We start from the raw sequence: 16,398 nt of genomic DNA, 5'->3' as shown, positions 1-16,398 counted from the left end.
TTTAATCTCAAATTCTTAAGTGGGCTAAACTGGTTAACTTCTGGCTGATGCTCAGCTGTAGAATCCATCTGCTGTATCCCAACCTCCTAATACCACACCTCGTACTCCACAGGTTCTCATAAGACATCTACTGAAGGGTGCCTGGGTGGCTCAGCGGTTTAAGTGACCACTCTTGATTTTGCTGGGGTCATGATCTCCTGGTATGGGACCTTGCGCTCAGCAGTCTGTCTGCCTGTCTCTCTCCAGGGCCTCTACCCCTCCCCCAAATCATACACTCTCAAATAAACAAATAAAATCTTTAAAGAAAAAAAGACATTTGTTGAATGAAGTCAACCTTTCAATTGGGTTCACTGTTTACTGGTGCTCTTCCTACTCATTCTATTCCAAATCAAATACTACATTTGAGGGGCACCTGGGTGGCTCAGTGGGTTAAGCCTCTGCCTTCGGCTCAGGTCGTGATCCCGGGGTCCTGGGATCGAGCCCCGCATTGGCCTCTCTGCTCAGCAGGGAGCCTGCTTCCCTTCCTCTCTCTCTGCCTGCCTCTCTGCCTGCTTGTGATCTCTGTCAAATAAATAAATAAAAATCTTTAAAAATAAAAAAAAATTAAAAATAAAAAATACTACATTTGAAAAATCCGTGAAATTTCTTGTAGGCTCTTGAAATTTGTCTATTTAAGAATTTTTGAAAAAAGCCAGGAATGAACTGCGTGATTTTTTTTTTTTTTTTAAGTCTATTTCAAAATGTACCAAGGCTACACTGAGAAATCTTGCCTAGAATTTTAAATGTCTGGAGATGGTGGTCAGGAAAGAATGGTAAAGCCAAAGCATCAGACCTAACTAAAAAACCAGTTAGCTCCAGGGTTCCTTGCCTTTTAAATTTTACCTGAAACATAAAATTCAAAAAATCTAAGGTAATTCTAATTTAAAATAGCATTTTAAAGCACCAGACTTACCATTATAGGTTATTCTTGGCTTTGTTAAACACATCACAAGATGCAAATCCATTTCATCTGAAGGTACAAATTTTGAGCATACGGGGCACTTAAATCCTAAAAAGTAAAAGAAACGCGTTTCACTCAATTATTCCAAATATCCAATTCCTATTTCTTAAAAAAGCATCAAAGACAAAAATCATTTCAAATTTCAATATTACACATACAGTAACACACTACTTGATTTCAAGTTAGGTTGGGAAGTTTGTAACTATACTGACTTCAATCTATTTACAAAGACCATCCCATTTCAAATGAAGCAAGTACAGATGAGAAGAATCAGGCTCACTACAAAACTCCCATATCTATTCCTAACATATGGGTCCAATCATTCTATTCTTGTCCCTAATTTTTTACATTAACCTGAACTTTTAATTTTGTGAAAATTACCTTTCCCAGCTTAGTAGGGCACAATCTGAGTCACAACATTTTTACAGCTACACAGTACCTTAAAACTATTCTACTCCATTGACCTTTTAAAAATTATTCTGATGAAGAAAGTCAATATTGGCAAAAACCAGGTCTAGAATCCAAGACTTCTGTCTTCTAGTACAGTGATCTTTCTCACACTATGCTACTACATTCACAGTGCAAACCGAAAATAGGATCAAATAGGAAAGATGTCCCAGTCAACTCTGACACCTAAGTATTAGTTTCCTACAACATTCATTCTGCACTAAGTATTTGCCTGAGGTAGTCTATTAAAAATAAACTGGATACTGAAGGAGAGAATACCCTATGTATTCAGGTCTATCCTACTCCCTCACCTACCAGGGTAACTGTCCCATCTCTGGTTCCTTACCACGGCTCTGCTGCCCTACTGCTCCCTCTCTGACATCTGGAAGCAGATGAACAACGCTGGACGCCTGATTCAAGATTGCCAATTTATAGTTTGGCTAGAACAACAAACCGCAAGTGGAACACAAAAAGATGGTCTGGCCAATCTGTTTTTCTGGGAAATATGACAAGCAACAGCAAGAGTACACTTGTCAGCTGTAAAGAGCTGAGGCAGAAAGAGCACATGTAGGTTTGAGAGAGACCAGCGGCTCATGTAAGCTTAACTTACAAGAGAACTGAAACTACTGGTTTGCATGGAGACCTTGAAGCAGATGTGCAGACAGGACCTTGAGAGACAAGAGCTAGTAAGAAGGGTAGTGAAAGAAACCAGTCCCTGCCGCTGCCGCAGACTCTGACAGCTCTATACTTCTAGCACATGTGTGTTCTCGGAGGTGCTCTCCTCTGTTCACTGTGACTTGAAACTCACTGTGACCAAATGTGCCAGACTAGAATCATACACTTCATGCAGAACTTTTTATACAAATCAGGAAAAGTTCCTGGCATGGGTACTTAATCCAGGTATTCAAAGTCCTAAATGAAATATATGATTTGAACATTGCTTTGACATTGTAGTAAATGCATTTTAAAATAAAGAATAAAGGTATGGTTACTTCCCCTTCTTAAAAACCACCAAAATAAAAAGAAGAAAGAGGAAAGGAAATTCATTTAAGATGAAACTACAAAATAGCTATAATCCCCAAACTATACCAATATAAGGAAATTTAAGTCAATTAAGTCAACAGAAGTCAAATTTAAGTCAAATGACTCTCTTAAGTAGCATTCATATTTCAAAGACCAACCAACAATCTTTTGCTTGCAATTGAAAGAAAAAAAAAAAACCAAAACCCAAAAACCTCCCTTTAAGTTAAAAAGGACATCAAAGAGGGAAAAAGGAAACCAATTTTCTAACTATTGATCAGAATCATCGGAGTATAGGCATATAAACTCTTAAGTTATAAAAGCACAATATGTGAAGTACTGAGAGGATCCAACTGCTCAGGAAGTAGAGCCAAAGGAGAGAGAACTCTATGGGCAAACAACCACCTGGATTTTTAGTTAAGTACAATAAATTAGTATGTTTCTTTCTTCTCCCATCTAAAATCCACTGAAATGAGAATAAAAGAAATTAAGATAAAGAACCTGAGACCACAGATGAGAAAAGAGAAACTACCAGGGCTGAGAAAACAGACATCCCAAGTGCCCGTGGAAGTCAGTCAAGTCTCACTACCTAATTCTCAAAGGATTCAAAAATCTACACCTCTGGGGCGCCTGGGTTGGCTCAGTGGGTTAAAGCCTCTGCCTTTGGCTCAGGTCATGATCCCAGGGTCCTAGGATTGAGCCCCGCATAGGGTTCTCTGCTCAGCAGGGCACCTGCTTCCTCCTCTCTCTTCCTGCTTCTCTGCCTACTTGTGATCTCTGCCTGTCAAATGAATAAATAAAATCTTAAAAAAAAAAAAAAATCTACACCTCTGAATGACTTCCCAAGACAATGGTGAGGCATGAGGTTAACATCTAGATTGATTCCAAGACTGGGGGGAAAAAAAAAATCCCTGGATTCTCAATACATGACACATAGCAACTACAAGAAACTACAGTTCCCCAACTACAGCAGGAGAATGAAAGCTAACTATAGAATACAAGACCCAAAATAGAGATTTGAGGACCCCAGGCACAGCAATGGGAAGGAAGAGAAGAAAACACAGGGATAAAAGATCCATGTACAGAAAAGGGCCCATCTGCCAACTTTCTTTAGCAAGAAATTGGTAGACTCTTTTAAATCAAAATGACCCACAGAATAGATCATCAAGAACTTTGTCCATGGATAAGCCCCAGCCTTAAACATAAAGCTTCCCATCAGCTTTTCAGCGCCTCACTCATAAACATAATGCAACAGAAGAAAAAAATTTGCATGGTTAAAACAGAACACACCAGAAACAAATAAATAAAAAAAAAAAAGAAAATATTTACAACATCCCAGAAGGACAATATCCTTGATACACAAAGAATTCTTAAAAACTGTGAAAAATCAAACACCAGTTAGAAAAACGGGCAAAAGTTCTAAACCAGTATTTCACCAAAAGGATATTCAACTGAACTTTAAACAAACAAAACACTGGGGCACCTGGGTGGCTCAGTCGTTAAGCGTCTGCCTTCGGCTCAGGTCATGATCCCAGGATTCTGGGACAGAGCCCCGCGACAGAGCCCCGCATCAGGCTCCCGGCTTGGTGGGAAGCCTGCTTCTCCCTCTCTCACTCCCCCTGCTTGTGTTCCCTCTCTTGCTGTGTCTCTCTGTTAAATAAATAAATACAATATTTTAAAAAAAAAAGAAAAAACGAACAAAACACTGCACATTATCAGAATAGAAGCAGCACCTTCCTCTTAAGTTTTTTTTTTTTTTTTTTTAAAGATTTTATTTATTTGACAGAGAGAGAGAGAGATCACAAGTAGGCAGAGAGACAGGAGGGGAAGCAGGCTCCCCACTGAGCAGAGCCGAGGCAAGGCTCGATCCCAGGACCCTGAGATCATAACCTGAGCTGAAGGCAGAGGCTTAACCCACTGAGCCACCCAGGTGCCCCAAGTTCTTTATTTCCATTTTAGTGGGTCTTAGGAGGGAAGAGAAACACGTGTTTAATTCACATTTTTAAACTAGAAATCCAGGTTAGTTCTTTGTACTACTGCTTTCTCTCCTTAGGCTTTACTTTTATCTCTACATTAAGAAATCACTACTTACCCCAGATTGGCAAAAACTCAAAACCTTGACAACGTACTGTTGGTGAAGCTGTGAGGAAACAAGTACTTTCATACACTGCTAGTAGGAACGCAAAATTTTACAAGCTCTAAGGAGGGCAATCTGGCAATATCTAACTCAATTACATATGTATTTATCTTCTGATCTAGCAATCCCATTTCTAGCTTCTCACCCTGAAGGTATGTCCCTAAAACACATGCACAGACAGAAGATTCTGAGGAGACAGCAGAGCAGGAAGCACTGGCAGAACTGGCCTCCCCACCTAAATAATTGTGCTGGTGGAGTCTGTCTCAGGGAACTGTTCTGGAACTCTGGAGTTTACTGAAGGCTTGCAACTTCCAAGACGAAGACCAGGACAGTACAACTGTGGTTAATTTCAGCTCTGAGCAAAGCGAACAGTCACCTTTCCTACCACACCCCACCCCCGGTCACATGGCAAGGCACTTGTTCTTGGAGCAGCTTACACAGAGCTTGCAGGAACCAGGGTGGCCATACATGACTGTCCTCTGAATACTGGGACCTTGCACTCTGATCGCTGCTTCCCATCCAAGAGGTACAGACACAGAGAAGGGTAGTCATTGCTGTCAGACCTTCCCTATGATAAGCCCTTCCCCCACTCAAGCTGAAGAAATTTCAAGGGGCTTTAAAGGGCCTATGCCCTTTCCCCTCCCTTTATTTCTCACTTTTCCTCCCTATGGGAGCCCAACATTAAAGACTAGGAGATTAAAGAACAACTATACATACAGGGGAAATCAGAAAGACTGTGTATGCCCAGAGCAAGTCTTGAAGAAGACCTTAAATTTTTACCTCAGGTTGATGATCCTTGTCAGAGAGCCTACAATACCTCCCAAAAAAAAAAAACAATAATAAAAAGCAGCAAGACACTGGGAAGGGGGAAAATCTGATTTCCAGAATTAACATATTAGATTAGAATAACCAGTTTTCAGCAAAGAACAAAACAAAACAAAAACCTTAACCGTACAAAAAACCCGTAAAGTACGGCCTTTTTTTTTTTTTTTTTTTTTTTTAATTTTAGTTATTTGACAGAGAGAGACACAGCAACAGAGGAACACAAGCAGGGGGAATGGAAGGGGGAGAAACAGGCTTCCCGCTGAGCAGGGAGCCCTAAGCGGGGCTTGAACCCAGGACCCTGGGATCATGACCTGAGCCAAAGATAGATGCTTAATGACTGAGCCACCCAGGTGCCCCAAAAGTATGTCCTTTAAAGGAAAAAAAGAAATAAAAGAAACTGTCCATAAAAAAGCTCTGATGGCAGATACACTAGCCAAAGATTTTTAAAATGTCTAGCTTAAAGATGCTCAAAAAACAAAGGAAGATGTAGAGAAGGTCAAGAAAATATGATTGAAATATGAACAAAATGGAAATATCAATAAATAGAAAACCTAAATAGAAACCATGAAGAAATTCTGGACCTGAAAAGTGTAGTAACTGAAATGAAAAACTCACTAGAGCAATTCAAAGACTCATTTGAGCAGGAAGAAATAATCCATGAACTTTAAGATAGGACAATGGAAATTATCTTGTCTGAGGAACAGAGAGAAAAAAGATAGAAGAAAAGTGACCAGAGCCTAAGGGACCCATGGGACACCAACAAGTAGAGCAAGATATGCATTGTGGGAGTCCCAGTAAGAGAGACAAAGGCGGAGAGAATATATGAAGAAATAATGGCTGAAAACTTGCCAAATTTGATTAAAGACATGAATATAATAAACATCTATAAAGCTCAACAACCTCAACGTAATGAACTCAACGGCACCCATGCCAGGATACATTATATTCAAACTTCCAAAAGACAAAGAGGGAATTTTGAAAACAGCAAAACAAAGGTGATTATCACATTAAGGGATCCTAACATTTTGAGGAGATTTCTCATGAGAAACTTTGGAGTCTAGAAGGCAGTGAGCTGAGATGATGTATTTAAAGGGCTCAAAGAAAAACAACAACAGCGCTGTCAATTAAGAATCCTATATCCAGCAAAACTCCTTCAAAGGTAAGGGAGAAATCGTAAAATTCCCAGATAAACAAAGACTGAGAAGTTCATCACTAGAGCCATCCTAGAGGAAATGGAGGGGGAACAACAACAAAAAACACAAAACACTAGACAGTAACTCAAAACCATAACAAGAAATAAAGATCTCAATAAAGATCTTCAGATCGAGGGCAACTGTTTTCAGGGAACTGTACTAAAGGAACTGCACTCAAGAATCTTTATCTATTCCTATCTGGACCTGACTCCAGTAACAAGATTCTGGAGTCAAACTGATGCCACACTGGGATGAGACTGTGTGAGTGCTGGAAAGAAGTGCATACATCTCACATATGGAAGGGATGTGAACTGTGATTGCTAGAAGGCAGACTACGTATACAATCTCCAAATACAGTTGCTTTCAATTTCATGCACCCTGTTTCTCACATTAAGACTAATTCTTCTCTCCTTATATCTGGGCCAGCATAAATGCTCTAGTTGATCAAGAGTGCAGAAGTAGAAGTGATGTTCTAGGATTTCTGAGATAAATCTTAAAAGCTTTGCAGCTCCCACTTGACCTTTTGGAATGCTCACTTTTGGGATACTCCCTTTCAGAACCCAACTGAGATGTTCTAGGAAGTTCCTGCCAAATAGGTCACAAATAGGCATTTCAGCTGGAATGTCAGCTAGAGCCTGAGGTGAGCCCCGAGCTGACAACCAGAGTCAGTTGCCAGGTATAATGTGTGAGCTACCGTGGATGTTGCGTTACTTTCAACTTTCAAATGACTCTAGCCCCAACTTCCATCTGCAACTGCTTGAGAGACTCACCAAGGGAGAGCTCCAACAACTAATTCAATTCTACTCATAGAACCTCAAGAAATAATAAATTTATGTTTTAATTAAAACACACACAAACACAGTAAGTTATGATGGCACTCTTTGGAATCACACAATCCTGTAAACATAGTGAAGACTCATAGTGCAGAAACCATTAGGCATCTACACAACGGAACACTCTGCAGTTATAAAAAGGAAATGAGGAAGGTCTCTATGAACTGATGGAGAGATATCAAGGCTATCTTAAGTGAAAAAAGCAATGTGGGAAAAAAATTCAATGTTAGGCAAATTACTGTGCAACAAAGAAGAGTAATACATGTACATGTATGTATCTGCAAATAGAAAAAAAAACAAGAAAGGATAAACTTCAAATTAAGGTTTATATACATGTTGCTTGTAGGTAGTTAAAATGTGGTTAAAAAAAGGAAAAAGGTATTCGAATGTACCTTTTAATATAGTTTTTGACTTTTGCACAATGTTACTGAATACATATCCAAAAATAAAACAAGAATTAGGGGGAAATCCCTACTAAAATTAAATATAAATGGACACAAATGAATGTAACTATATACCAGATACAAATACACACATGCCTATGCATGTGCAGGTACACACATGCGTACATATATATGTATGCACACACACAGGGACCCAGAAGCAATGATACCTCCATAGCAAAAAGCAGACACAACCCCCAGATTTTGGGTTTCTTACTATCATTCCTCCATGAAGAGAAACAAGAGCTCCTTGGAGAAAAATCTGAGTTCTAGGTCTGGGACAGGGAAAGTACAAGGTGAACCTAGAATATCTTGTCATGCCAGACTAAGGAAGTGCTCAAAAACTGGTATGAACACATAAAAAGGCAAAGAAGCCACCTTGAAAGGGCTTCTCCTGGTCAGATTTGGATCTGAGAATCAAAATGGATAATGACGTAACAGATCACAGTATCTTACATCTAAAAAGGATGCCAAAGTATATATAAATAATTACATTCTGAAAATATCAACCCAAGATCACTTAATTAACACAGATAAAAAGGTACTCTTAAAATGGAGAAACTATATGACCTCACCTTTGATGTTCAAACTTAGTATCACCGACAAAAGGACAAGCAGACGTCTGTGCTTCCTGATGTGCTTCACCGAGTACACAATACTTACATGTATTTCCACCAAATATAACTAGAACCTCATTATGAGGAAATTTAGAAAAAGCCAACATATAAGACATACACCAAAACATTCATAGAAAAGAATAAATATGATAAAACTACCAACACAGAAAACCAAAAAAACCTTAGCACTGCTGAACCCCAAAAATCTAAAATTTCAATTTATTTTTGTTTCTGTGTATTTGACTTGATGTGTTTTATCAGGTATTTAGTTTTGGGGTCCATTTTGTATCTTGGAGGTTTTTCCCAAATTTCCTCATCTGTCCCACTAAGATGATAACTGCACCCACAAAACAAGAGACTGTAAGAACAGAGCAGCAAACAAGAGCTCCTCAAACTTTTAATGAAATTAAGAATTCTTAACTAACAATTCAAATAGACAGCTGGATTATTAACTTGAGGTACTAATGATGCCAAATGATAACAACAATGAACATTTACTATCTACCAGGAAATTTTCTAAGCACTTTGGGTGAATGAACTCGTTTATTCCCACATCCTTGAGTGAGGTACTAATACAAACCCAACTTACACATGAAAAACAGAAAGAGTATTAAGTAACTTCACACAGCTAGAAAATGGCAAAGCCAGAAATCAAACTGGGCTTCAGGCTTCAGAGCCTAAGTCTCCAACCATCACTCTGCACATCTTTTTTTAACCTCTCAAAAAGTAGAATTAAAAATCAAACAGGAGAATAATAAAGTCAGAAGATCAATCCAGGTGGTCTAACATCCAACCAACTAGAAACAGACTTGAAAAAAAAAGCGAGAAACTACCAAACACATAATTTCCCAAACTGAAATTTATGACTATGCGAACTGAAAGAATGTACCCATACAACAAAGGAAAAGAAATAGCCATACCAAGGTATGGTACTGTGACATAACAGAGCATTAGGGGTAAGAATAAAGTCTAAAAACTTTCAGAAAGAAAAAAGATGAAAAGTACCTAGAATAGTTTCCCAGACTTTTAAATTTTTTTGCCTTTCATGATACTAATATTTTTGCAGAGTCTAGTTAACTGCTTTCCAGAATTAGAATGGCATTAGTCTTCTCAATAGCAACACCTGAAAGGAGACAAATGAAGCAGTAACTTTAAGATTCTGGAAATTATTTCACTCAGACTATATACCCAAACTATTACATAGTCACACACATTTTATCGAAGTATAGGCAAAGTATCAAAAACTTTCCTTCCTCTGCACCCTCTAGAAGGAACACAAGGTCCACTGAAACAAAGGAGCAAACAGAAAAGAAGAAAAAACAAAGAGAAAGACACCAAGATAAAGGAAATAAGCTCTCTCATAGGAGAGAAGTGGAGAAAAATCCTTGGATAATGTGTAACAGGTCTAGAAGATATTTGGCACAGACTGGAAGAGGGGAGTAGAGGACGCAAGGAGAAGAGGAAGAGGGTGGAAAATGGTAGGGAGTAAACAGATAAGGTTTCTTGATGTGTTGTATCAGGTGGAAAACAGTGTTGTGTTCAGACAGTTTTATAATTCTTTTTCAAGTTTGGGAAGAACTGACAGGAACTTAGAAAATCAAATAAGCGAATAGAGGGAGGCAATTTTTAACTACAAGACAAATAACAGAAAATGTAATCCACAGTCATAAACAATGAGTATCAAGATCATCATTTTAAAAAGACATTCAAAAAGTATAAGGATAAAAATGAAGACAGGTGATATATATAAAACCTCATCTTTCATAATAAACAGTTAATAGTTAACATTTTAAAAAATTTAAAAGAATATAAGCATATTACTTATAAATATGGAAGGAAATAAAATAAGCAACAGCTACGAGTGTTGAAAACAGTTGTCTCAAGAAAATAAAAACTAGGAGTTGGGGAGAGCTGAGGCAAGAGAATAATGATATTTATTATAAAACTCTAAGTACTGGGGCGCCTGGGTGGCTCAGTGGGTTAAAGCCTCTGCCTTCGACTCAGATCATAATCCAGGGTCCTGGGATAGAGCCCCACACTGGGCTCTCTGCTCAGCAAGGAGCCTGCTTCCCCTCCGCCTACTTGTGATCTCTATCTGTCAAATAAAAAAAAAAAACCAGTGGAAGTACTTTTTTCAAAATATATACATATTATTACTTTGATTTAATTTATTTAAATTTTACTTAAAATTTTTTTTTGAAGATTTTATTTATTTATTTAATTAAACTATTTTAAAGGAAGAAATGTCTTCACAGCACAGGACACATCAGCCTAGTGAAAAAGTATTCTGTGAGAACATATCCCGACTGAAGTTGCTGCCTCCCTTAGATGACTTTCTCTGCTATTTCCCCACACTGTTCCTCCCTTGACAACAGTTTCAACTAGAAGTCACTCCATTCTTTGATGAATAATAATAAAAAAGATTTCAGTATAGGACCTATGCACTGTATGAATCCACCATATAGACAAAACACTAAAAAGGCAGATGACTGAGACAAATCAGAGAACTTCGGAAACAGCTTAATAGTTCAGCAAATAAATATGACAATAAACTGTAAAAGAAATAAAAACTGGGACGCCTGGGTGGCTCAGTGGGTTAAGCGGCTGCCTTCGGCTCAGGTCATGATCCCAGCGTCCTGGGATCGAGTCCCACATAGGGCTCCTTGCTCAGCAGGAAGCCTGCTTCTCCCTCTTCCTGCCACTCTGTCTGCCTGTGCTCACGCTCTCTGACCAAAAAATAAATAAATAAAAATAAAAAATAAATAAAAATAAAAACCACAGAAGACCTGGAGAGAAATAGAAATAGCTAGTGACAACATCACTGACACAGAAAGCAGAGAGTTATGGAAAACAAAACAAAAATGGCAGCAATCAGAAAAAAAGATAAATTACGGAAAACAAAGGCTAATTGCTTTTCCCAAAGAGAACAGAATCGAAATAACAAATCAAAATTATCAAAGATAGTAGAAGAAAAAAAAAAAGTGGGGACAAGGGTGGCAGAAATCTTACTGGTCTCAGAATTATCCACAGAATACACAGGTATTACTTTGGACACATCTCTGTGCACGCTGGGGGGTGGGGGGGTGGTAAGGTGTCTTCAGAACACTTAGAAGGGAAAAAGACTGGGACTCAAATGTATATCCTCAAATATTCAGACTCAAGACCTAACCAAGAGATTAATAAAGAATTCAGGAATGGACAAGCTGTGGTGTTTTATGCTTACACACACACACACACACACACACACACACACACACACGTAATATATACACTACACAAAATATTATTTCATTTAATTGAAGAAAAACTGTAGGAATTATTGCTATGGTATGGTATATAATTAATAGAAATGTCAGCAATGTGAAAATGATATAACTACCCACCATCTGGGATGAGAATGTCATGATCACGTTTCTATATAAAAAGAACAAGGGAGGGGCACCTGGGTGGCTCAGCTGGTCAAGCACCTGCCTTTGACTCGGATCATGATCCCAGGGTCATGTTCACATGTGTGTGTGCTCTAATAAATAAAATCTTAAAAAAAAAAATAAAGGACAAGGGAGACTGATGGAAGAGAATAGACAGTAGAAATAAGCCAGATAACCCTGGTCTTTTAAAGCAAAGTACAGAGGTACTGAAACACGAATGTTATTATTCCCTTTTACCCTACACAGCTCCTAGATTGCTATCAAAGCCCTGTTCAGGTATCATCCTTCTCCAGGAATCTCTGAATGCTCCATCTCGAAGCTGATTTAATCATTCCCTCCCTCTGTATTTCTTCTATGCTTTGATGATACTTCTAATACTACAATGTAGTACATGGCACTACAATTACTTATTTGTGTCTATCTTCCTAATTAGCTTGAATAGTCTAGTGAAAATACAGACTTTGAAGTCCAAAAGACCTAGGTGCAAACCCAGTTCTACCACATACAAACTATGTGACCCCCGGGGATGGCACTTAAAGCCCTCCCCCAGATGCTATCAACCTGCTATCATCCCCACTGATTACCAATGTTCTCAACTCAAAGCTGGTACTCTAAGGTTTTCCAAAATTAAAACTATTCCTCTACACTTTCCCTTAAACAAAGCTCTATTCCTTCTGATCTCAATTAGATAATTTAATTGACTAATACAATTTTAGAAGGAAATGACCAAGAACCTTAAAACTTCGGTACATGTGCTGAATAGGACAATGGAACGAAACAGTAACGGAGGAATGTGTTTAGGAGATATTTACAGCAGGTAACCTCCATCGGCTACACCAAACTCCCCAGGTAATACGAAACAGTGGCTGCCACTTCTTATCTTCAATAATGGAATTAAAGAATATTAAAGCAAAAGGAATCCACAGACTCTCTTGGTTGAAACTGCTCACATTAACAGCAACCTAAGTGCAAAAAAATCAAGAGCAACGGACTCGGCTCTTCCAATTCCTAACCTATCAAGGTTTTTACTGTGGTAAAAGAGACACCTCTATCATCTTTTGCATTACATTCTTACATGTTACATTACATTACAACCTTTTACATTACTGAAGAGACTCCTGTCTCTTTATCATCTTTTACATTACTGAGCACCGGGGCACACACAGTTTTCTCCCACCCTGGCCTTTTCACATAATTGCTATTACCCTAATACAAATTTGGCGTCATCAATGTAATCTTTCATCCAACAGAACATACCCACCCACACCTCTATGCCCTTGCTTTTAAGCCAGTATGCATTGCTTTTCTCTTACTTTATTAACAACCTGCTCCTGTTTAAGCCCAGATCAAGTCTCACCATTTCAATGCAACCTTTTAAGAGAACTCAAAACCATAACATCCTTCTATGTTCTACTACATTCTGTTAACTGCTAAGTCATTTGATATATATCATCTACAACAACTCTTCAATGTAGATTTAATCTCCCCAACTGGATTAACATCTGTGGGGTAGAAACTGTATATTCTTCTAAGTATTCTATTCAACCACCGTACCTGAGCATTCAGCTAGACCTACAGCTGACTCAATACCTAAATGCATGCATGAATGAACTGTGTATTTGGTCTCGGTTCTACAGAGGAAGAGTTGCGCTATTTTTGCGTGATTAAAAGCAGATTAGGGAACGCTAACTGCAACTAAGAGAGTCCTAACCATCGCTTGCAGGAAATGAACAGCATTTTTTTTAAAAATTCAGTTTAAAGGTAAAATTATTCTCAACACGCCAATAAAAACAGGTAAAACCATGCCAATAAAAAGAAAGTTAAATCAACTTCCATAAGTTTTATAGTATATATAATATATGGCATACAACAAAAGGTCTGGAGTATAAACTGAGGAGAAAGATATTCCATTTGCCAGCAGGACCTGCTCAGAGTTTGGCAAATATAGGATCATTGTTAGGAAAAATGTCCTCAGAAAAGGTAAGCCAAGTAACTTAAATAACCACCAGCAAGATGAGCTGCAGGCTGCCTATTTTCTAACCATCATGTCTGTCTAATAAGTAAAATTTCTGCTACATGGAAAAAAGGTGCTCAAGAAGCCAAAAGGAAACACTTAAATTAAGCCTGCATTGTTCAATAATCACAGCTACTTAAAAAGGACAAAAACATCTCTAACAAAATAAAAAGAGCGGGATAGGAAATGTTCCCACAACACAATACAGAGTAAATTTTAACCTTGCTCAACTAGCATATTTACCAGATTAAATTATTGAAATACTGAATTCTATAAATCATCAGAAACAATCCTTGATGAACCTACAAAATGAACATCAGTATACATCAATTTGCGGAATAAACATTCCTGAAAAGCTCAGTTTATATCAAGATCATACTTTATATTAGGGAAAGTCATTATTTTCTACTATCACCTATTTGTGGCAATTCTTATCACTTCATTCTTTTTTCCATATACTTCTTTTTTTTTTTTTTAAGATTTTATTTAATTGAGAGGGAGAGGGAAAAGCAGACTCCTCACTGAACAGGCAGCCAAGCACAGGGCTTGATCCCAGGACCCAGGGAATTAAGAACTGAGAGGAAGGCAGACCATTAACCCACTAAGCCACCCAGGTGCCCCAGAAGTGTAACTTTTTTTTTTAAGATTTTATTTATTTATTTGACAGAGAGATAAAGATCACAAGTAGGCAGAGAGGCAAGCAGAGAGAGATGGGGTGGGGGGAGCAGGCTCCCCGCTGAGCAGGGAGCCCAATGTGGGGCTCCATCCCAGGACCCTGGGATCATGACCTGAGCTGAAGGCAGACGCTTAACCCACTGAGCCACCCAGGCATCCCCAGAAGTGTTAATTTTTTATGTTAAATATCAGCACACTGAAATGATTCATAAAATGTACTACAAGAGTTTTTAAAATATTGCCCTAAAGGTCTCTTTGTGGTTTAAAACGGGGGAGGAGGGTGTAACTCGTTTTCCCTCTTTTGATAATATACTTACGGAATCAGACATTTTTCTATGCTTTAGGGTAAGTGCACCGAACAGCACCCTCAGCGTTATTTAAAAAGAGCTACCTCTCTATGTTCACTGGAGTTATTGGTACACCATTTAGAACCCTAAGGGAACAAACATCTACTCTCATCTTTTACAGATAAGGAAACCCAGTGAAGTGAAATTGTTTGCCAAACGTCATAAAACAAAGCAACAGTACAGCCAGAACTAGGTCTCTTTTCATTACACTCTACAGGCCACTCATCTGCCAGACCTCTCTCATAAGCTAACCGATTAAACCAACAATTTACCATCCCTTATACATAAAAATGTTATAACCACAAAACCATTACAGGGGATCTATTTTGACCTTGCTTGTTTTCAGAGCAGTGATATTCCTTGTGAACAGTGGCAAAATTCTATAAAACAAATGCCTAGGGTTAAGAATATACACTAAGAATCACAAGCAAATCAAAATCCATACTGGGACCAATCCTGGATACCTTAACAAATGAATGTACTTCACATACTTGGGAAACTATTCAGAAACTGTGAGAGAGAAAGTATTGGAGATGCAGTAACTTTCCTCCACCCAAGTGGAAAAATTTTTGCAGCCACTTAAAATACAAGCACATCATGCATAAATATTCATGTCTTTGACATATTCATAATCTTAAAAAAAAAAAACACTGCAAAGATGCCCACTTTTTGGCTTTTGTTTCCTACTTATTATTTTACCCTTTCCCATTATTTTATTATTCTTTTTATTATTTTATAGAGCCTATCAACCAGCTTTCCATCAACTTTTTTGTCTCCCCAACTCCACTCCCAAAAACACCCCATTAGCTTTATTTCTTATTCTGTATTTTTGGCTTTTTTATTGTTAAGATTATTTTAAACACATACATTCCTCATAGCTGATCAATTAACTATGAAAGCTCTTAATGGTGCGCCACAACTGACAGAGAACACTTCTCCGTCACTGTAATTTGTGTAAACCCTGTATTATATACAGAAAATAATTCTGATACAGTAATTCACAGCTTTATGAGAAAATAAAGATGTTCAGCAACACGGGTATATCCCTGTGAAAACAAATACTTTGCTTCAATCTGTTTCAATTAATTAAGAAGTTAACTCATCTTACAGAAGAATGCTGAACGGGACATAATGTGATTGCTCATACTCAACAGCTAGGAAAGGGGAAAAGAATGGTGGCCAAGTAAACTCCCAACTATGGTCATATACGGCAGGTCAGCTCCCAAGGAAAACTAAATAAATCCCATGCGGTGATATAAACGGGGTATCTTTGTAATTTATAGTATGAGAGAGTATGCCAATAATAATGTAAGGACCTAGAGGTCAGTGATTTAACTAGTACAAATGAGTCTTATAAAATTAAACATACTGAGTATCTCCTGTCATCAATGAATCTCAAATGGCAAAACATCCTCACAG

At 38.1% G+C, this 16,398-nt stretch overlaps 1 protein-coding gene across 2 annotated transcripts in view; it reads right to left on the bottom strand.

Moving 5' to 3' along the window:
- The window catches only part of LOC111147414 (zinc and ring finger 2), a 97,881-nt gene that overhangs the window by 42,383 nt on the left and 39,100 nt on the right, over positions 1-16,398 (bottom strand). For both annotated transcript variants that reach the window (XM_022503420.1, XM_022503421.1), the window contains exon 2: positions 953-1,048. In XM_022503420.1, coding sequence (XP_022359128.1) covers positions 953-1,048 — 96 coding nt within the window. The remainder of the gene's footprint in view (positions 1-952; positions 1,049-16,398) is intronic.

Source organism: Enhydra lutris, unplaced genomic scaffold, assembly GCF_002288905.1.
Source record: "Enhydra lutris kenyoni isolate GAN:26980312 unplaced genomic scaffold, ASM228890v2 scaffoldscaffold16, whole genome shotgun sequence".
NCBI classification, from domain to species: domain Eukaryota; kingdom Metazoa; phylum Chordata; class Mammalia; order Carnivora; family Mustelidae; genus Enhydra; species Enhydra lutris.
The sequence above is the reverse complement of the archived record's forward strand: the minus strand, read 5'-3'. Positions and strand labels throughout refer to the sequence as shown.